At 43.8% G+C, this 21,850-nt stretch overlaps 1 protein-coding gene across 13 annotated transcripts in view; it reads right to left on the reverse strand.

The window, feature by feature from the left end:
- arvcfb (ARVCF delta catenin family member b) overlaps window positions 1–21,850 on the reverse strand; it is a 156,904-nt gene that overhangs the window by 75,119 nt on the left and 59,935 nt on the right. For 10 of the 13 annotated variants that reach the window (XM_069182176.1, XM_069182172.1, XM_069182178.1 and 7 more), the window contains 3 exons: window positions 21,040–21,143; window positions 16,445–16,548; window positions 15,467–15,706 (listed from right to left, as the gene is read on the reverse strand). In XM_069182176.1, coding sequence (XP_069038277.1) covers window positions 15,467–15,676 — 210 coding nt within the window. In that variant the 5' untranslated portion in view covers window positions 15,677–15,706; window positions 16,445–16,548; window positions 21,040–21,143. Of the gene's footprint in view, window positions 1–7,483; window positions 8,143–15,466; window positions 15,707–16,444; window positions 16,549–21,039; window positions 21,144–21,850 lie in introns of those variants that run through there. The other 3 variants (XM_069182182.1, XM_069182183.1, XM_069182179.1) reach the window with 3 other exon arrangements.

Raw genomic sequence — 21,850 nt, forward strand, 5'->3', positions numbered from 1 at the left:
CTAAGGTAAGTGACTGGGAAAAAGTCACGTTGGGGTTGAGAACGAGAAAGGGTGCAAAGAGAAGAGCAAATAAGCAAGCGGTTTCCTGGAAAACCTTTTAAAATGGGAACGCAGAGACTCCCTGGTTTCCCCAGACGACAGAGCGTGCTGGCAACTGTACAGCAAAGACAAAAAAAAAAGACCGCATCAGGCATCCTCCTTTCAGGTGACAAACTTAAACCTCGCGGCTCAAAGACAACGCGAGTCGGAAAAGGGTCGCTGCATCCATAAAGCTAACACGTGGAGAGGGGGAAAGAGCCAACAATATTTTTCTACAAGAAGTGCCATTTTCTAACTCACTCGAATGCTCTGCTTTTTCCTAGCCTCCTTCCCTCCGCTCAGTTGACTGCCCAGAACAAAACGCAGCTCTGTAGTTGTGGGCAACTCTCCCCCTCCTCCACCAGCCAGCATCACCACCCAATTCTCAAGCCATCAACACGACTCCTAATCCTCAGACAGGTCCTGAAAGGAGGTCCCGACCCGTCGAGCGGAAACATGACCTCTCGAGAAACGGGGCGATTACACTGGCTCACATCTGAACACAAATCCTCCCCAGCCCGTCCTGACCCTCGAATCCAAACTGCCACGGAAGCAGCGCATGGAGGCCAAGGACGTTGCTTTTCAATCAAACACTGCCTCCGACACCGGGGTCTGAAGGGAGGCGGAGGCCGACACTGTCACCCTGTTTTTTCAGGATACAGGAACTCCTTTTTAAACGACAACTACATAATGTGCTTAAAAGCCCTTCGAATTTCCCAGGCTTCGCCTCGTAAAGACTTGTGCCTCAGTGCTATCTGCCAAGTGCCAGCACCCCGTTTTCAGACTGCAGTCGCCCACGATGCTTCCCGACATCCTCAATACATGGCGGCAGGTGAACTGTGCTGGGCTCTAGCTGGGCTCTAGCTGGGCTGGCTGGCTTGCAGAATGGGCTGAACTCTTGCGCGGCTTTTTTTTATTAACATCAATTAAACAACAAAATGATTTAAAAAAAAACAGCTTTTAATTGAACGTCATAACCTATTCCTGTCCGATTTGTTCTAAAATTTGACACGGCTCTGACAGCGGACCACAGGAACACATTCCCCCTTCTGCTTCACTACTCCAGTGGGCTGAAACAACTAACATTCCATGAGAACACAGAAGATGAGTAACAGGGCTTAACAATACGAGATAACGGTACAGGACAGCTGCTCTGGAATCTGAATGGTTCCATTGTTTGAACAACAGGACCCTTTGTGGACCACGTAAGGTCTCCAACTTTTTCTTTTTTTGCATCTCCAAGGCGCTTTTTCTAACTTGGCTAACCTTTTCCCACTCTTGATCTTTTTTTTTTTTCTCCTCCAGCAGATAAAACAGCGTTCGAGTACAGTAGACGGTAACGGTTGAAGACCCAGCTTCCGATGTCACTCAGCTTGCCAAGTGCGGCCTTCAGTTACAGAGGTTTTGGGCACGTTTGCTCTGGAAACCAGCCATGAATAATGAGGCCTATTGTCTGCCAGAGGCTGAGGGATTTCCTACCCCGGCACAAACCCCCGGACTTCAGCAACGTGTCCGAGATGTTTTGTTTTCGGTTTAGCGTTCAGAAATAACTTGATGCGGGGAAAAAAAAAAAAAGGATGTCTAGGTATAAACATGCATTGCATATTTCCAATACCGGACTGCTTGGACAGTCAAAAACGTAAAAAAAAGTTAACAGCAGTCAATAAACAGTTTTATATTCTCTCTGCGCTAGTAGCTAATCGCTTGTAAATAGTTCGCTTAGGCTTCATTCTAACCTTTTAAAGAGCTGGACAGCAACGTTAAATCATTAGACTGAAAAGCTAGTCTGAGACAGATGGAGAAATTCTGTAAGCACATAACCCGCCCCCCTCCTCCATGCCACCTTGCTCCATCAGCCCTTTAAAAAGCCCAGGAAAGACAGAAACCCAACTCGAGAAAGCTGACCCGACAATTGTCAGAATCATCCAAGGCCCAAACCACCTCCTACCCACGGCTCTGCACACAAGGACTGACTCAGACTGCAGTGCTTTGTGGAGCAAATCTCAGTGCCACCCTTCCCCAGTAGGCCTCCTAATGGCCCCCCAGCTGTGAATAAGAGGCTGTGGGGGTGGGGGTCTATAGGAACCTACACAATTGTTACAAAGCCCCTGTGCTTTTCTATACCAAGCAGGGCTCTGTGTCAATGATAGCAGGACTAGAGTGAAGAAAACAAGGACAGTTTGGGCTGGATGGGGGAGGGACTGTGTCCCCTTTACTGTCAATAGGTCCTGGACTCCCAATTCCGGCTTGCAACACCATACAAATGCACTTAGAAAAAGACCAGTGGATCGTGATGCTGTTTTTCACTGGGATGCCTCAGTACAGACAGACAGCAGATGATTTTTAGCTGAATTTAGGAAGGACTCTATCTGACCCTCCCCCCTCCTAACCACCTTCTCGCACAAATCTGCTAGAAAAAAAAAAGAACCTCAGTGGCTCAGTCATGCTACCACAGCAAAAGTTATGGTTTCCATGGTATCACAGAGGCAGTCGGAGGGGATAACGAGACCAGCACAGGCCGAACCCTCCCGGGGAGCAGAAGAGGAGTGACTCCACGCTAGAGAAGCTCCCCTCCCCTGAAATGGCGAAGCGTTCTCGCGCGCACAACTTCTGTTACAGATAAAGCACCAAAAAAAAAAGCAGACCACACATCAATACGACTTTCCTTTTTCCCCCCGTGCTGCACTGAGAAAGTAAGGAGAGAGGCTTGTTTCACTGCAGAGGGAATTACAAAAAAAAAGGCCATAGAGCAGTCCGTCGACTCCATCTGCTGTATTTCAGCAAAGGAGGGTCATTAATCATGGGAGAGGAGAGCTCACCACTCTGCCACGCTTGGCACTGAGGTTACCATCGTGGTCTGAGAATGAGTGTGATGTGTGTCGTTAGCGTCTCTCCTTGGAAGACGGCCACAGCTCTGTCGCACCCTCAGAATGTTTTAGAGGCAGCAGCACTCCCAAGAAACATGGCACTATTTCATTTGTGGATTTTCTACGGTGGGGGGGCAAAGAATGAAAAACAGTTACTTGCATGGGGTAAGCAGGCAGGAAAGCTGAAAACCGGCCCGAGTGCAGCCTAATATTCCCGAGCCCTCATCTGTCAGCCAGCTGGACGTCCCACACTAACTGACCGCCCCCCAGGACCTCCCTCACCTCTCCGTCAATGGTGGAGCAGCTCGACTGGAGTTGTCTGTTCGCAAACCAGCAGGGAGAGGAGCTGCAGTGTGTTTACAATTGGACCTACTTCTCAGATATCTGGCCATCTAAAGTATGCCTTTGTTGTTGTGGCCTTTCGGCAGAAAGAAGAAAGTTCTTCTGATCCCCGTGACAGAACAGAGACAAGGGAGAGAGGTGGGAAAAGAGGAGTGCTTAACGTGAGGAAAAAATAAACACTCCTTAACAGGCCAGCTTTTCTAGAAGCACTGGAGAATCTCAGTGGCACGGAGCTGTTGGGATAAAATTACAGCATATCTGCTTTTAATGCGTGAAGGAGAAAGCAGCTCAATCTTTGGGCTTTATCTTGCTGATTTATTGAGCTGCTGAGAATCATAGCCGTGCTTTTAATCCTACACCCACATTAGCATCTAAATTCTTTTTCCCCCCCTTTACACATTCCCAACACACTCAATGTGTCGATTGATCCTTTTCTTGGAAGGGACACTCAGACCTGCCGAACGTGGATGGAAAAAAAAACAACAACAAACAAACCACTTGAAACCTCAGAAAACAGCGATAATACAAGAGCACCCTGTTAATAAGAGCTGCGCCGTTCGATTTACAGTACTGTGGCCTCCTGATGAACATAAAAAAAGGTCTTAAAACTATCCAGCAAAACATTTTATTTCTAAGAGTTTGCATATGCAAAAGAGGCTTAGCCACTAGAGAAGCAGTTAAACTTGATATGTAGCTGTACCCCCCCCAAGTCATTCACTGGAAAGGTCGGTGCTCGAAGCTAAGAATTCAAACTCCTTCATCTCTAGCAGGTTTGTTGCCTGCCATGCTGTCCCAGTGCCAAAGGAGTTATGGGAATTTTTTTTGAAGAGCTGCTTAGTTTCCCAGGAACAGCCTGGCCATCATGCGAAGACTCTGTGGTATGCGTGCTTTCCTGTCCAGAAGAGCACACCCTGAATACTTGAGTGGGACTGGCATCGCCTCCATTTAGGAAAAGAAGGGTTAGGCCCAATCGTCAGATCAGGGACGATGCACACCAGCTGCTGCTGTGAGCCCACCCTGACTCCAGCTCCCATTTCAGGTCTTGGCGCTCACTTGCTCCTATGGGGGGAGGTGGGATTGTTGGGGATGGGGGGGGGGGCACACCCATCTGTCAAAGGTCATTCAGCAAAGGACAGGCGGGAGAGCAGGATTGGCAGGGTGGGACCATCAGAGCCACCGTTTACAGCGGGACAGCTGGACACACAGTGCTTCTGCCGGCCAGCGGGCATCCGCAAGCGCCAAGCCCAGAGCCCACCAGCCGCCAGACGGGAGGATTTAATTGGCGTTATCACTTCCCCGTAAGATGTTAGTGCATGGCATACGTCTTTACACTTCGCATGCACGTTCCCAGCACTTAATAAATAATTCTGTTCCTACGAAGCATGAAGCACAAATAAGAAATCAATTTTTCTTCTTCGGAATAAACAGGCAAAATGATACAACGTTTTTTCTTTGCTAGAAAGAAACGTTTTGAACAATGTGAATAGCAGATTCCAAGCAGGCGGTTGATCTGAATGCTGCAGGACACACAAGGCTGAAATGAGATCATTCGTGGATTTTGAAGTGGTATTAAAGACCTACAGCAGTAAAAGGATACCCAAATATTATTTTGTTTTGCCATGTTCTTCCAAAGGGAAGAAAGGAGCTGCTAGACCTAACATACAGAATAAACACACAGCACCAAAAGAAAACGTTACCTGGCTGAGACATAGATTCTGTCTCCTAATTCTCTGTCACAGGAGACTCCTTACAGTGGCATACTTTAAAACAGTAGCCAAGAAATGTTTGGCCCAAAATACATATCCATACGCTTAATAAGTTTATCTCAGCCTTGATAAAAAATAGACGACTGGCAAACACTTGTTTATAATACTCAGTGTATTCAAGATTATACTGCAAGCAGCACAGGCACACCAGAGACAAAAGTTTATGCAGAAGCGCTTGAGAACTCTGTAACACTCGAATGCAAAATTCACAATTTCCTCCCCCCATGACACACACTTGTTTTGCATTTGTTTTGTACAGCTGCAGTAAGCCATTTTGAGCAGCACCAAAACGTGATACATACTGTAGATTCCACCCGTTCATTTGCAGGAACATTCAAAAATAAATCTGTCCACATTCAATCCGGTGATGGTTTAAGTCATTCGGACTCTTCTGTAATTAAGGAGGCCATATTGTCATTTAATTCCTACATTAAAAATTAAATTTAGCAGAGCCCAAGTGCCACACCCAACAAGCCATGTTTCTGGGCTTGGGCAGGGATAACCACCTCTGTGTTCTGTTAAGCCTTTCATTTTCATTGTAGGCAATTCCAAGACAGCAGTCAATGCAAAACAGCGTTTCTTAAAAGTCCCAGATTTCAAAGCTAAAATGTGACATCCAGAGAGATTGTTTGGACCAATATACTGTAAATAATAAGCTTTTCATAAGATAAATTCTGAACAAGATCATAAACGTTTGCGAATGAGAAGTGGCCATTTGTCTCATTTTTGCCTGTTTGGTAGTAGTAAGTAGTTAATTGATCTCAGCATCTCATCCAGCTGTTTCTTGAAAGAAACCAGGGACTCCATTTCAACGCAGCTGGGTGGCTTAATTAGAACAATCTTGCAACAGAAGTTAAAATGTAAAGTCTTCCACTTTCCACTGCACGATAAATTCTTTATCGAAGTGGAAGCTCTCACTCTTTGGGGGGGCGGTAGCCAGCCACTGACTGAACCCTTCAGTCTCCCCGTTAAAACTGGTAAAACAGGTGCCATTGCGTCTGAAACGCACAACGAGTGCACAAACATACACGCGCCCTGCTGCCCCAGAAGAGGACTCTTCTTCAAGGAGGCCATGGGGTTCTGGAATCCAGGCAAAGAATTCCTGGAATCTTTATCGATAAGGTCAGCACTTCTGCACACAGAGTACCACTAGAATCCATTTTGGGAAGTAAAATAGAAGTGTCACTTTGGGCTTTATATATATATATGGTAGGGAGGGATAATACAGCCACAACTTTTCTCACTATAAACCTGGAATATCTGACCAAAAAACAAAATCTGTAAACTTACGAAAGATCTGCCAGTGAGTAAGGAGCATCTGTCTGCTGAAAGCAAGTTTAAGGATTATCAGACCCCCGAAGCCAAAAATCCAGCCAGCTGCTAGAATGCTTTTGAAATTCAGGGAACGCTCTAATATTTTCAAGCTGCAACTCCCCCGTCAACCTTCCCCATCGAAAAAGATCCAGGGGGTCATTCAGAGTTGACTGCCCCCCCCACCCCCAAATATTTCCCCTTTTGAGGTGGAATGCTGCCAAGCTCCGAGAAGAACATCACATATTTCCAGCTGACAGTTTTAGACGTCTAAGCTACTGCAGTCTGGTGGGGCAGCACGAATGCCGAGAGCCATCCGCCAGCACAGTGGACACCCTTCAGTAGCTTTAAAGCAGACCAAGAACCCACCAAACAAAAAGGTTTAAACGGTGCTTGCAAACAACCGGTGAGCTTACAAGCTCGTTTGGAAAACCTTTAACAGAAGCAATAAATCTTGTGGGCTTGTAAAGAAAACTTCCACAACCAGCATACTGAAGCATTATGCAGTTGTTCCCCTACTTCATTAGGAGTGCTTAAAGACACTCTCCTTATTTTATGCTTAATAAATATTATACATGTATGATATTTATTAATTTAATATTTAAGACCATGTCACTATAAATGCACAGTTTGGGCACACTCATGAAAGCACACGCAGATTTTTGTGTCTTTCACACACTTTTTTGGGTTTGCAAGTATCCTGGAGTTCCAACACCAGCCCTGACCCTTGTGATGATGGCCATCTGGACTGACTTACAGTACGGCGGTGCGTGGCCAGTTTGATCTCCGGCGGATCTTAAACAGTACCAGATAAAGGTGGGTGGCAGGTCAAATGAAAATGGAAAAAAATACAGGTCTCAGCTGGCACAGAGGTCTCTGAAACGAGATCCGCTGCCCATTAAACCCAGTCTAGAGACAGAAAGCCAGGGTGGCTATAACGCACAGAAAAACTTTTGTATACAACTGACAACAGCTGGCTAAAATAATCTACTCCCCTGCATGTCACTCAGGACTCCCTGTCCACCTTGACCAGCGGATCAAACTACTCCGAGACAAAAGCATCAGAACAAGCAAGAGGAAAAACACAGAACAATATAGACAAGTTTATACAGCACTTACCTGTTTGACTTCGGCAGGCATTGATGAAGTCTTTAATTACCCTCCGTGGAAAAAGACAAATGCAATTTCTCCTTTTCAGCAGAAAGTTTCCTCCTCCCCCCCCCCCACCACCAACTCAAACAGACGACTGCAGTGGGCTCAGAGAAAGGCAAGCATCCTTTCCCTCTCCACATTCACACACGCATGGCAAACCCCCCCCTCCTCCTCCTCGAAACAGCCTTGCTCCTTTCCTCCTCAGCCCGTGAGGTGCTGCAGAAACAGGGACGAAAATTTAAAAGACCAGCTTCTTCCCTCCTGCTCCACCAATCCTTTCTTCCGCAAAAGTCCAGCTTCAGCTCGGGTCCCTCCCCCCCCCGCAAAAAAGAAAAAAACCCTCGTCAAACACAGCCAGACAAACAAGAAGGTGATGCCGAGCGATGAGTGGGGGGAATAAGTGAGGAAGCCCTCTGAGCAGGCTGCCAGTGTCCTGCTCTCTCCCAGCCTACTCCACACACTGCTCGCCTGTCCTCCGTTCCACAGCCAGCATCTATGCAAACGAGGTCCCCTCTGGGGGTGGGATCTGACAGACAGAGGCAGCTGGAGCTCGCAGAAAGCATGCACTGGCCACACCCCGCACGGGCAAGCGCTCGCTCTCCGAAGGACGGCGCAGAGTTGTGCTGAAGTTTGCGGGGTGCCCTGCTTGTCTTAAGCCTGCTTTCCAAGCCAGAGTTGCTAAAGCTCTCGGCTTCTGTGTCAGAACAGTTAAGAGTGTTAATCTAATCAGGGCCTTTCCACTTTCCTGTCCACAGCTTCTTTTTTTAATCTACCCACTAGCTTCCTAGATACCACAGAAATTTGATTAAAAAACAACACAATAGGCTACAGAAGCATGTGTGCGTGCGTGCGTGCGTGCCCTTTAATTTCCGATATGCGCGAGACAAATCTGAAGAGAAAAGCAGCCACAGTGTCCTACCTTTACATTTTATTTAAAAAATGCTGCATATCAAAGTACTTTCACCCTGCCTTTCCATCCATTCTGACTGTGAGCACTTACACGCTTCGAGTCATTCCTAAACTTTATTCTGGATGTGACCAAAACCCTGTTCTGCAAAAATACACTGATAAGAAACACATTGAAGTTAATTAACCACAGTCATTGCTGTCAAGATCTTATTGAAGAACAGATGGCATGAAGGTTAATGTTCTGAACCACTCCAGCATACTACAGGCATTGTTTCAGGCACCTTGAACACAGCAGCGATCTGTTAAAACGACATTTTACAGCCTTTCTCCATGATTTAGAAAGAGAACCGATCAGCCCCCAGAACTGCTGCATTTCATTTTAGGAAGGTTTCCTTTTATTGTTGTTTTAGTAAATCTGGTATGTAAAAGCCAGACTACATTCATAAAGTCACACCATAGATTATTTCTGCTTACAATAGCAGCATTTCAGGCTCCTGCTGGAAGTGAGGGCAGAAAGAATATCTAATGAATTTATTATTAATCTTTTTTCTTTTGGCAAAAGTGGATGCTCAGCAAAGGAAAAATTAAAAAGGCAGCTTCAAAAGCCTTTCTGCAGATATGAACATGTAATAAACCCAAAACAGAAATTAATTTGAGGCATCAACAGAAAGAAAATTAAATTTTGCAATGTGGCTGCTTCACAAATGCGGTCGTTTCCAAAGTGCACATTAGTACTGAAAATTTTCGAATGATTTTCACATTAGTCCTCCCTCACAAAAAAAGAACAAAGTTTGCAAACAAGAGGAAGCCATTCAACCCATTTGGTTCCTAGTACCAAGATACTGAAAAACAAGGAACATTGAAAATCTCAAAACTCCAACTTCCTACAGCCTGTTAGAGCAAAGCTGTACACAAGACCCCAGACACAGACCCCTCACCCAGAAAACAGTGGGGTATTATTAGCACATAAACCACTGTACCTCATTACATAGGCACTGTATTTGTTCAGGGCTAGACAGATCAGACATCTCAGTCAAAACGCTCTACATACAGTACTATAAAGAAATTAAAAACAATAACGCCTTTTGATTATTCCATTACTGCGACATATTGCTGTCATCATTTAAAATTCCCAGTAAATGCAGCCTTTCCATGTTCAGTGTTATAATACCACAGACATTCTCACCTTGAAAAGAGGGGTAACTCGTTTGCTAAGGCCTGGTGCAAAGCAGGCAGCTGCCTGTTTCACATTAAGAGCACCTACAGTGTTGCTAATGCACTTAAGCTGCTGTCAACCCAAACAGTCTCTACTGAGCTGGCAGCTACCATATATGGTGAAGACTTCATTCCACTACTTCTAGTACGAACATGTGAGTTTATCCTCAATCTTTAATTTGTTCCGAGTAGGAGGCCTACCATATATTGGATGTTACACTGCCATTCCCCACCTGACAGAACAAATGCAACCAAAATACACTACTAGATTACTGTAAATGACCTATCAAAAGTAACTGATTTGAGGAAATGTTATACAGTACACATTCACACAGACACACAAAGCTTTAATGTATATTTCAAGAAAACAGAAATGCAATGTCAATGTTATCAGTCTTACAGCGTTTTAAAATCAATACTTGTACACAGGAAAAATCAACTGCTATTTCAGGGGAAAACTATCAAGATTCATACAGAAGATTTGTACCTAAATGTGATCATTTCCAGGGATTAAGACTAAAAACATTCTTAGTGCTGTAGTGAGCTGGGGACCTAAATGATTAATTAGCATAACTCACAATTTACTGAGTGGTAGCTGACTGAAGGGAAACTCGTGTCTCTAAAGCAAACTTTAAAATTGCAGAGTCATAAAAATAATCTTGAATCCAAAAGCTACTTCTTAATGAACCCATAATTCTATTGTATAAAAAAGACTGTTGAGTGTGAATTAAAACAATATGCCTAAATAGAATTTTAATTGTAAATAAAATTCTAATGTATTTATAGAGACATTAATCTGTACATAATGAAACAAAGCCAGCCAATGTGAGAAAATCCCTACTGACATTAGAAAAATTACCGCACAGTACATTTTCCATTTAGTACTTAACCTATGGTCAACATCTAACCTTGTTCACTCAGAGTATGAATGTATAGAGGCTCTTTGAAGCACAACCATGTTAAACACATAAATAGTATTCTTGTCATACACAAAAAGCACAAGATGTCTACTCTTGGCAGGGTGGCATAATGAGAACATTATACTGTAGCTCATAAGAACATTCACAAACCAGAGAAGGCCATCTAGCCAGTTGGGTCATTAGTAGTTGATTGATTTAAAAGGGCAAATTGGGAACTTCAAATATTTTTTTTACGGGTAATATATTTCAGGAACCTTCCACACAATTAATGATCAGGACAGGGATGGGATTAAAACGGAGAGTGAAATGGTAATACAAAAAGAGGAATCTGAATTATTGATTGTCATGGATTACATTAGATTGCCTTTAGCCCTCAGGTGGATGGATATTCTACTCTACATCCGTATCGTCCGTACTGACAGCACTCCTGTAAAACCGAGAGACTGAATTTCCACATTGCCTTCCAGCTTTTCTAGTTACAGGACTGTGATTCTACATAGCGCCTTTGTTGCTACTGGTATGCATTTCACCAGGAGACAAATAGCTGCAATGCTTCACTCGACTTTTAAAAGGCCACTTGTTTGAATCCTGCACTAGGTTCACAAACGAATTGTAAAACAAATCCCACTGCTGAGTTCATGTGTTGACGTTTACAACATGCATTTTTTCCCCTCCAGAAATCAAGCTCTAGTAATGTATGGATTTGAAGGTCTGTGCCTCGCTGCACAATATTAATAGCCCTCTTTATAAGGTCTGTCCTTTACTAGGTTTCCGAGGAACACGCCTATCTGCAACCCCAGGGTGTAAATTCCAACACTCCTGTGCTACCCTGAGCACAAACACAAGCACTAATCCCTGCCACAGTCAGACCGTGATTAATGAGACACCAGCACTGTGTCCTTGCTATTCCTTACCTCTGGGTTCAAGGCAGGGCACAGAACTCCACATCTTAATGCTATTTCTGTTCTTTTTTTTAAAAAGCTAAATAACTTTAAGCCTCTACTGAACGTATCGGTGCTCTCTGCCATTCCATCGGCTAATGCAGTTTTCATTTTGCTGGGTTCTGCCAGCTAGATATTGACACTTCACACCTCACTCTTCAGAAGCATCACCTTGAGCTTCAGATTACTGCCATGACAATTCCAAGGCACGGATTCACGGATCGTTATGAGAAGCGCGTCTTTCATCATCCTATTACCTTTCACATCAAGCTGAACCTTGCCACCTTCGGTGTGCAAAAGTCAATGTTTTTGAGGGAGAGGGGAATACTTGCTTGCTGGGACTAAAGAAGAAGTTAGAGGCTCAGACGCAAGAAGAATATGAATGGGAATTATTTGTTTCCCTAAATGATGAATCTCGATGGCCCCCCAATGTAATTACAGATTTATGAGAAGTGAGAAATCTCGCAGTGGCAGGGAAAGGAAGACGGGGGAACTGTGTTCCATTGTTAAACAGGTGATTTATGATGTTTTTGAAAGTCACTGGCCCACCCTGCCCCAAACCCCTCCCCGTCTCACAAAGCAAGCCAGTCTGGGATATCTCCGCAGCCTAGTTAATAGTCCATCTTTGTTTTCATTGTGCCCCAACAGGGCAAAGATGAGAGAGCACCAGTGCCACTGCAACTACCCCCTCTGTGTCTTGTCGCTCCGCCAAGGGAGATCGAGAGACGTTATGGAAAAATCTCGGAATTTCCTAAATGTTTTCCAAAAGGTCACGCCGGTCAAGAGACCCGACACCACCGGCTTAAACTCCAGGAAGTACTGATGCCACAAAAAAAGTCAAACGCAACTTATCATTACAACACATCGACCCTTATGTGATGAAGCATCCCAACTTAAAACGCTTACAATCTTTTTAATGATTCAGCCGTTTTGTTTGAGGATCTACAGTCCTGGGTGGATTAAAGCTGCTGTTTGAACTTCAAGTTGAAACGGAAAAGATCCCTATAATTTCAGGCAGCCTGCCCAGCAAACATGTTCCTGAGGCCCTTTTGTACAACGCTAAGCACTTGACTTTTTGAACCTTCACAGACCTTAGTACGGAATTACGCATTCAAAGCAGGTAAATTCTCCCTTTAGACATATCAGAAATGCTCAGGCATTTTATTACAGTCATCTGACATCCACCGGATAAGTATTTTGCTAATGGATGTGAGCCAGACGATGTTAACAGTAAGAAAAAGATGGAATTTCTATGCTTGAACGTTTCCAGAGATGACACTGAAACAAAACACAGAACAAGAAAGCCAAGCCAAAATAGCCAAAAAATCTTTAGAACACTTGGGGTCAGATTCAGCTGGATCAATTCTGTAGCAGCACGTGGTTGAACAGATACCACGTTTCACGTCTTAGGTGTCCTATAAGCGACACTGTCCCTACTTTAAAAAATAAAGTGGGAGAGATTTTATGCAGATACAAATCAAACTGTCAAGTCAAATGTTCAGAGAGAAAGCTATATATCTTATGATCCTTCAAAAAGGATAACCAAAACGGTCTTTTTAAACATCAGCCACTCAGGCAACCACGCACTGCCAAAAAAGGAGAATAAGTTAAAATAGATTCATCTATTAGTTTTGTGTTCTTTGTACAACTATTACAAATTACATGGAAAAAAATGCACGAGCAAACAGGCCCCCTGGTTACATACAGACCAATGCTATTCTAATCATCTAAGTTATGCAAATAGAGAGAATTTATACCCAAAAAAAAAGGTTCCAACAACAGCTGAGTAAACCTTCATGAAGAGTTTGCTACCTACGAGAGGTCTTTAAATCATCAGGAGAACAATGTGGAATGTGCCAGGGCCTGAGCCATCTGAAACCACACCCTTCTGAAAGCCAAACAAAAACAAGTTTAAAGTTTTTCTAGCAACTATCAAAACACTGTGAATAGACCAGAGGTCTAATCATCTCTCCAAAATCCACCCCAAATATTTGATCTTTGTTCTACCAAGTCAAATGCAAAATTCTCAAGAGCCTCTTACTAACAATGTACTCTAACCGATATGTAATATAATGTTTTCAGCATTAATACAACAACTTGAGTGTGTTTTACTCTATCCAAAGTGTCCACTTTCAGGGCTGCAGTACGTGAAAGGTCTCTGGACGCAGAAGAGTGTTCACAAGTCCTCACCACAACATTTCCACAGCACAGCACGTATTATGGAGTTGATGAATTATTCATACACTGTCTCACTATTTTCCTACATGCTCCTCTGGGCCTGAATTTGCACCACCTTTCCAGCATTTGAGATGGAGGAAACAAAACGCCAACCATTTACTTACCTGGAAATATAAACAAAAAAAAAAGTTACGTGCTGTGGTCAAATCCGATTTAAATCCCAGTCCCTCCCTGTGTGAGACTGGGATTGAAGTGTGGGCGGTACAGGTAAAGATTATGAAAAACACAGTAAAGAGACATTAAGAGTCAAAAATCCCTGGTCTCAGGTCAAAGGAAGGTTGACACAGGCTGAAATGAAAACCACAAGATAAGCCACCGCACATGAAAGCGCACTTAAGAAACATATGGCTGCAGGACAGAGCTCAATCACTCACCCACAGAGGGAGTGATGAAGCATGGCACAGGATAGACATTTCTTCTGCAACGTTGTCTTGCATCATGCTATGAGCAGCAGAGAGATGGAGAATAAGGGACCAACTCATGCATTCCAGTACCACTGCGGGACATTGCAAACGCCTCCCTTTTACCAGTTCTGCATGAGGCGGCTGCAGAAGAGTAAAGGCTAAAGAGAAGCCATTTTTTCTGCCGTTAATTGCCGATCGACGGCACGGGACCAGGGCACTACGGAAAAGTATGGCAGGCTGCTGCCTCACTCTCCCAGAGCCACACAGCTGGCATCAGGAGCCACACTTGACTGCCCCACGCCTTGCAGCAAGGAGCAATTACAAAACAACACTCGTCCCGGAGCAAACGAACTCGCTTTCTGTCTTGTAAAAGCTGCTCCAATTTAATCATGCAAGGTTTGTACGCACGAGATAGAAACAAGGCAGAAGCTGACAAATTGGCTCCGATGACTGCTCAAGTACTGGAACAGACATGGGATGGATTGTTCAGGTGAGATGGCGCATTTTGTCGACGCGTTTGGTGTTTTAACTGCAATGGAACACAACCAGCAATGGAGCCTTGTGCTTTGACTGACGGCTGATGAATGTCACAATGAGGGAACATGCTCTTTGTCCAAGCCAGACAGCAGGCGCTGCTTTTTAAATGCTTAACGAGCAAGGCAGGCAGAAGGGAGGGGGAAAAAAAAGAAATGCAATATGGAATTTCCTTGCAACCATTAAGTAATGAGGAGGAGGCAAGGGCCTTTTTAAGAACTGCTTCTAATATTTTTTAAATAGACTGGTTTGGCATACTAGTCCCACTTGACCCCGAGTATCAATGATAAAGGAAGCTGCTCCTGGTTTAACATTTCCTTTTTCGAAGAGTTCCAAGAGCTCTGGAAATAACTCAAAATACTTCGTGTGGAGAAATATCACAGGGGCTTCTCTGCTTTCAGCTTTCAGAAGCTCATCGGCTGAAGCCCATTTGGCAATGGTGCGATGAGGAACTCTGTGGCAGGACAATAAATGAACAGGCAGTTGTAATGGTGGAGTGCCACTCCAAATGCTTTGCCCGGGCTGTGAATCGTCTGTCCATGCTGCTTGCTTAAGACAAGGTGAAGGGATGAGCGATGAGGCGAAGACGTCAAGGCACGATGCTCGCGGAGCGGGGCGAGAGCGAGCGGGTGGACACGACGCTGGCATGATCTGTCCCCCAGGGCGCGCGGGGGGGGCGGCGCCCCGGGTCGCCGTGGAAACAGCCCTGCCGGGGTCGTGACGGCGCCAAAGCAGACAGGCTGCCAGGGCTGCGGGCAGCGGGGCGGGAGACACCGGCTCTCCTTTTACCTGCATCACCAGCTGCTGCCAGGCCAGAGGCTGGCTGCTGCCCACGGCACAGACGCCCAGCCGCTCGGGGGGCAAGTTGGCGCGCTCCAGCTGCAGGGAGACATTGCGGCGCTCCTCCTCGAGAGCGCGGGTCAGCCTCTCGAAACGGGCCTCCTGCTCTTTCACCGAGGCCAAAATGCTAGCGGCCGACCTCGCGTCGTAGTCGTCCATGTCTGTGCCCGAGAGACGAACGCCTGTCGACTGACCGCCAGAGTGAAAATGTAAAATAAACGAGCGAATAGATTAAAAAAAAAAAGAAAACAGGCATTCAGGTTCTGAGCCCACTGAGATTTTCGACATGACAGAGGAAACACGACACCTCATTGAGGGGTCCTTTAATTGCACTTCAGGGTTGCTCACCAGATTAGTCACACAATTAAATCCTGCACATTTCGCTGAAATATTCCACACTGGAGTGCTATGCTTACTAAGCAGAATTCCCAGCAGTCGAGAAAGCTGTCCTGGCCTCACTGTGTAGCTCTCTGACGTTATGGCTGTGCAAAATGCAACTTTTCTAACCACACAAAATCAATATGCATTACAGAGAATTACCCAAGCAAATAAGGTAGGGACCTTTATACACAGTAATATCTGCTGTGTTAGGTACCCACAATCAATAAAGGTCCAATATAATAGACAGCTGGAACTTCACTCAGTGAATCACATAGTTTATTTCAGGTTTTATAGTAAGAAAACAGCACTGGAAATAGAAAACATACGTCAATAAACTACCAAAAAATTACTTTCCATGCATAGAGGATGCATGGATCATGATACTGTATGTAGGCGTGTGACCTTCATCAGTGTATTACATACACGGTGTTAAACATCCTAATTTTCATGATAGATGCTTGAGGGATCTCCGAGGGAGTTATGATCATCAGGCAAAACGAGATAATCAGCCATTAATTATACAAAAGGTGGGGGGTGTATACACACCTAGTGGATTCGTGCAGAGAAAGGAGTTACAGCAGAGACATCCCTCCTCTCCCTGCAGGCAGAAAGCAGAGGAGGACAGCAGGGTGGCTAGGAAGGATAGAGAGCTGAAAGAGAGGAAGAGGAGAGACATTAGCGAGGGAGGGGCTGGAAAAGCGGCAAGACAGAAATGGGCATGGCGTTTGACAAAAGACAGAAGCAAGGCTTCCAAATTTGACCGCAACGAACAGAGGTTACAGGACCCCTCCCTCCCATTTATCAGTAGGCTAACGGTCTTTCTGGAAGACAGAGACAAACTTGGCAGTCCTGCGATACAGAGAGCACTGTCCCGGATAACATACTGTATGGGAACAATGCCTTCCAGCGTGCTTATGGAGAAATGTTAGAAAATGGTAGCTCCATTTCAGCTCTGCTGCAGTTACATGAAGGTTTTCCAGTATGAATCACAGGTCTGTAAGAAGAGCCCCCCTGTGAATAAACAGTGTGGCAGGTAATAGCCTTTTTCTTTCTTGCTACAGGAAGTGATGGGAGAAATTCTCTTTGAAGATCAGATCACATGCAGATCTGCTTTGATGTTTCTTGCCATTAATAATTGATCTTCAAATATTTCTTTTTCTGTCACTTACTTTGTGATCTTGAATGACACTGCCCACATAACACACAGAGAAGTGTCCAAGAGCTGGGCTATCCCTCTTTTCCAAAAGCTCTGGTAGTGGTACAGTGACATACCGGTACAAATATCAATACATTTTGCAGTATATGCCGAATAAAATCAATCCCATTTTGGCCAAGTTACATGAACACGTTAAACTTTTTCATTACACTTAAGTTTGAGCCAAGTTCTATCTTCATTATATGCACCATTAATACAATTTTATGCGCAATTCTTACAAGAAGCAAAGAATAGCTCATCATATTTGTGCCAGTTTCAAAAACCCAAGGGTATACAATTGGATACCAGTGAAAAAGACAGAATGATTGGAATAATTCCCATTCCCTCAAGAATGCAGCGAGCAGACATGGCTCTAGCTGTGTGAATTCTACCTCTTCACCTCTGAGAGCGTCTCTTCACTATGAAAAAGCTCTGTGAAGCCGAGGTGCAGCTCTCTGCGTTCCAAACTTGAGAATAAAAAAAAACAACAGATTTCTGGTAACTCCCTTTGCAGTTATCATTATGAGTAATTTGCTGGCATGTTCCTAAAATAGAAGCAACTCTATTCTAGGGTAGATTTGAAGAATTCCTTGTCCTCAAGTATGCCTCATTAAAGACGGCATTTAGCAGCTGTTTCCTAATGGCTCGGGACGAGGGCACGCCCCCTGTAACGTCCTGATCAAGGCTGTATTCAGAGTACGGAATGCACACAAGATCAAGAGGCCAAACAGTAATCCTTACAGTAGTACAGTACATTTGCTAAGGATTTCAAACAGCCCCGGAAACCAGGGAAAATAAAAAACATCTTTAAAGTATAAACAACCATCCTTGATACATCAAAGTACATTGTACAATGATTTGTATCTCTTTGTATCTGTTGCAATTTAGAGAAGCAGAGTGCATTACTGATACTATAGGCATAATACAGAAAAAAATCACAGAACTGACATCACAGCCTTAAGGCAAAAAATACTTGGTACTGCAAGCCGTTGAATATGTTTTCTACAGTTCGACTTGTGAAGGCCATATGTAAAAATTTAAGTGAAAAGAGGAAGTGCGATGCAATTATTTACTGGTTTGAAGTTAAGTTTTCCCACAAGGAATGACAGACAGCATTCCTGTCTTTCCTTTAACACTCAGAACAAGGGTATGGCTGTGGTGGTGAGCAAGGAGGATTGAAACTGAACATGCAATTCATCAACTGCCTTGATTTTCCTGTTCATGTCCCTCAGCTGCTGTTTGTCAGCTATAGGATGACTTGTATAAACAGAACACTGGGCGCTATGGGATGCCCGAACACTGGCCTACATGATCCTTAAGGAATCTGATGAAATGGAGCTCAAAAACGACATAACATGCATTTAGAAGAAAAGCAAACTTTTTTGTTCTTCCATTACGATACTCATTACAGTACAATGGGGCTCCAGGTCCAAGTGGCTTGTAGCTATTAATGACAGTTCTTCTGTGGAAAATTTTGTGGATTTGGGTTTGTCCGAAAGTCTAAATTATATTAAAAATATCACTTCAGTACAGGCAGCCAGAATTAAAAATAACCAGGACATTGCAAGGCAAGACCTATACAAGGATGGTAATTTCTTTTAATAACAGATCACTTTCTTAAAATGTATCAATGGTCTATTTAGCAGATTTGGGGATTTCTGCCTTTATCATTCGATTATACGAAAAAGTATCTCCTTCGGATTTTATTTTCTTGAGAGAAATGACCGCAGCTCTTTGTCACTTCATTGTTGGCTGGTTCCATGATGTAAATCAGAACATTGAACAGTTCTCTCCGAAGGAGCACAAATACAAGCTAACAGGCTCTGACTTAGGACCAAATCTGAGGTGTGTTTGGAAGTCCAATATTAGCGATACTCCTGCTGCAAATTGGCTCTTGACAAAACACACTGGAGGCTTCTTTAAAAAAGCTCTCTGCTCAGATCTAAATCAGCAAAGTACTGTATGGTGGGAAAAAAAATTTGCTTAACATTTAGGTGAGAAGAGAGGACGATAGGACTTCCCTTTGCTGATGAACTCAAAATAAGATTAATTAATTTCCCATTTCCCTACTCTGCAGTGGTGACTTAATTCCTTGTCTGAATTAGTTTCACCTGAAAACCCAAAAATCATAAGTCTTATGTGCAGACTAAACCTTGTGCAATTCCTATGATCCTTATATTTTATTCTGATGGATCAACAGCAGTTCCAATTTACAGCTGTGCTAGATGACTCATGTTAGATCCTGCATTTTCAGCCCTGCACAGATTTCCAGCTCACTTAAATAACCTTCCCGGAGAATTCTTCTGTCTCCAATGCCAAATATCCCCAACATTTCAGCATAATCAGACTGATTCAGGCACATGAATGACAAAAAAACACCACATTTCAGACACAAACCCTTTCCGATTGCATTGTAATACATGTTGGAGAAAGTCGCTCCATGCTTTTAACAAAGAAAAAAAAAGACTTCAATGGGAGATAACCGAGATTATAGAGCAAACAATTATAAACTACATTTCCAAGAGATCACAGTCAGGTACCACAGAGAACAGACAAGTGGTTATTGTGATGTTGGAGCTGCACAGAGCAGGCTGTCACTTTTAATAACTGTAGAAAACTGGGGGGTAGCAGCAATGGAGGAGGGGGGCTGGTGAAATGCGTTTTCTTATTTTTTCCGTTTTTGAGAAATTTCAAATTAATAAAAAAAATAGTTCACAGAAAATACCAAGGAGGGTGTACAAGACATCAAAGTCTCAAAACTCTTAACAAAAGCTGTCCGACCATCTTAGCAGAATCGTGAAACAGATTAATACCCTGGGCCCACTTTGAAAATGTCTCTTGTTTCATTATATTAGACCATCGCTGTGGAGTCTGTCTTCTTCCAATTTCAAATTAAAGGGATATTTTTTTATGCCTCGTTCCCAGAAGATATTTTCTGATTTCTTATTTTCTTTCTTCCTTGATGTATCTTTCAATGTTAGAAACACACCACGACAGCATTCTAGGCCTGAGAGTGCTACAGTACTTCAGGGACATCGGTGAGCTCCGGCAATATGGCACAGAGACAAAGAGCTCCAGAACCCTTCTGATCCCAGAATCAGGATCAGCTTTCAGATCCGTTACACTCCTCCAGTGCACAATCCTTTGTGAGGATTCTTATACTGGTCGAGGAAATAAATATTCCGCTAACGTTGATCACTCATGTAGGCGAAGCATGTTTGACGTTTATACTTTGTTAAAGCACTGTCTAGAATATAAGGAAGGCATCACTTTAAATGCAAACATCCCGATACAAAATGTACTTTTTATCATTCAAATGCCCCATGCAGAGGAATTCCAGGGGTGAACGTGTCTGAAATGCATGTAGCAACACCGAGGTACTGTCCATTAACAGCCTTTCTCAGCTTGTTGTTAATAAAATGACAAAATCTCATGTGCTCACGATTCCAAGTGGAAATCCTCAAGAAATACAAATTGTTGCCGTGGGCAAAATGCCCGGCTCATGCACTGCTAAGGAGTGGAGATAAATAAAGAACTGAGATGTGTAAAAATAACCAAATGTGTGTGGCTTCATTATTCAAGGGACTCGAGCCCCTCTCTTCTGGCAGAAATATGCTTTTGTAAAAGTGTCATGCACTGGAAGGCACATTTGTAAAAATAAAATTGCTCTTTACCAGAAATTCAGACTAGAACACATGCAGCTAGAGTCACCTGAAGAAAGTTCCAGTTCCTCTCACTTTCTTTAATTTCATACTTTAGGGGGGAAAAAAGGTGGATCCCGAAATGACAATGTTGTTCTGTGAACTGTTAAAATAACGTGTAAAGTTCCCTAAGGAAATGGACTTGTTATTCAGACATCTTTATTGTTTTTACTGCAGTGGCATGCTCAATAGAAATGAACGTACTTAGCCTCACATGTGCACAGGAACTGCTGTGGATGCCTTACCTTCAGTGGTGATTATTGGTGGAATCTGAAGCAGGCAGGTAGGTTTCCTTTTAAAGCTGACAGGCTTCAGCACTGCGCCGGGGGTGACCTGTTCGACACAGCAGCTGCATAATCAAGACAAGAGACAAAAAAGAATGGTAACGCACAAAACTGAAATATGTGCGGCAATACACTTCCAGCTATGGCTCTCTCTCAGGCAAAACTATCACTGGAAAACAAACAAACTTCAGCAGCCTGTTTGGACAATCTTATTCATCTTTCGGGACTTCCACTTGACAGGCCAGCAGCGAAAGAGCCAAGAACAGCACAAGGAGAGCTCTGTGCTGTAGGGGTCAAGAGTAGCTGACCAATGGACAGGCGAGGCTTCACCATCACAGTCAAAGCCACCGACATGAACTTTAGCCTGTGAACATAGCTAAATGCCCTCAGTCACCCATCCCAGCCGAGAGTACACGGATCATGAAGATGACGAACGAGAGAAGGCTAAGTGGCCCATCTCACTTATGACAGTTTGAAGCTAACTGATCCATGGATCTCATCCAGACGTTTCCTTAAAGAAGCTTCTGTCTAAACCGATACCGGGAGAAGTTCACTCCCCAGCTTCCCACATGTAAACTGATCGTGAGACACCGATGCAAGAAAAGAGCAACAGTATATACAGGAGGGTTAGCTAGCCCATGTTATCAAGACTTGGTCAAAAGTGAGTTTTGAACAGTTTATTAAGCACATTGGTCCCATTGAATGGCCAACAGTGGCCCCTGACAGTTAAGAAGTTTAGACAGCATTTTAAACTGATCTCATTTCAAAAGGT

Source organism: Lepisosteus oculatus, chromosome 22, assembly GCF_040954835.1.
Source record: "Lepisosteus oculatus isolate fLepOcu1 chromosome 22, fLepOcu1.hap2, whole genome shotgun sequence".
In the NCBI taxonomy this organism is placed as follows: domain Eukaryota; kingdom Metazoa; phylum Chordata; class Actinopteri; order Semionotiformes; family Lepisosteidae; genus Lepisosteus; species Lepisosteus oculatus.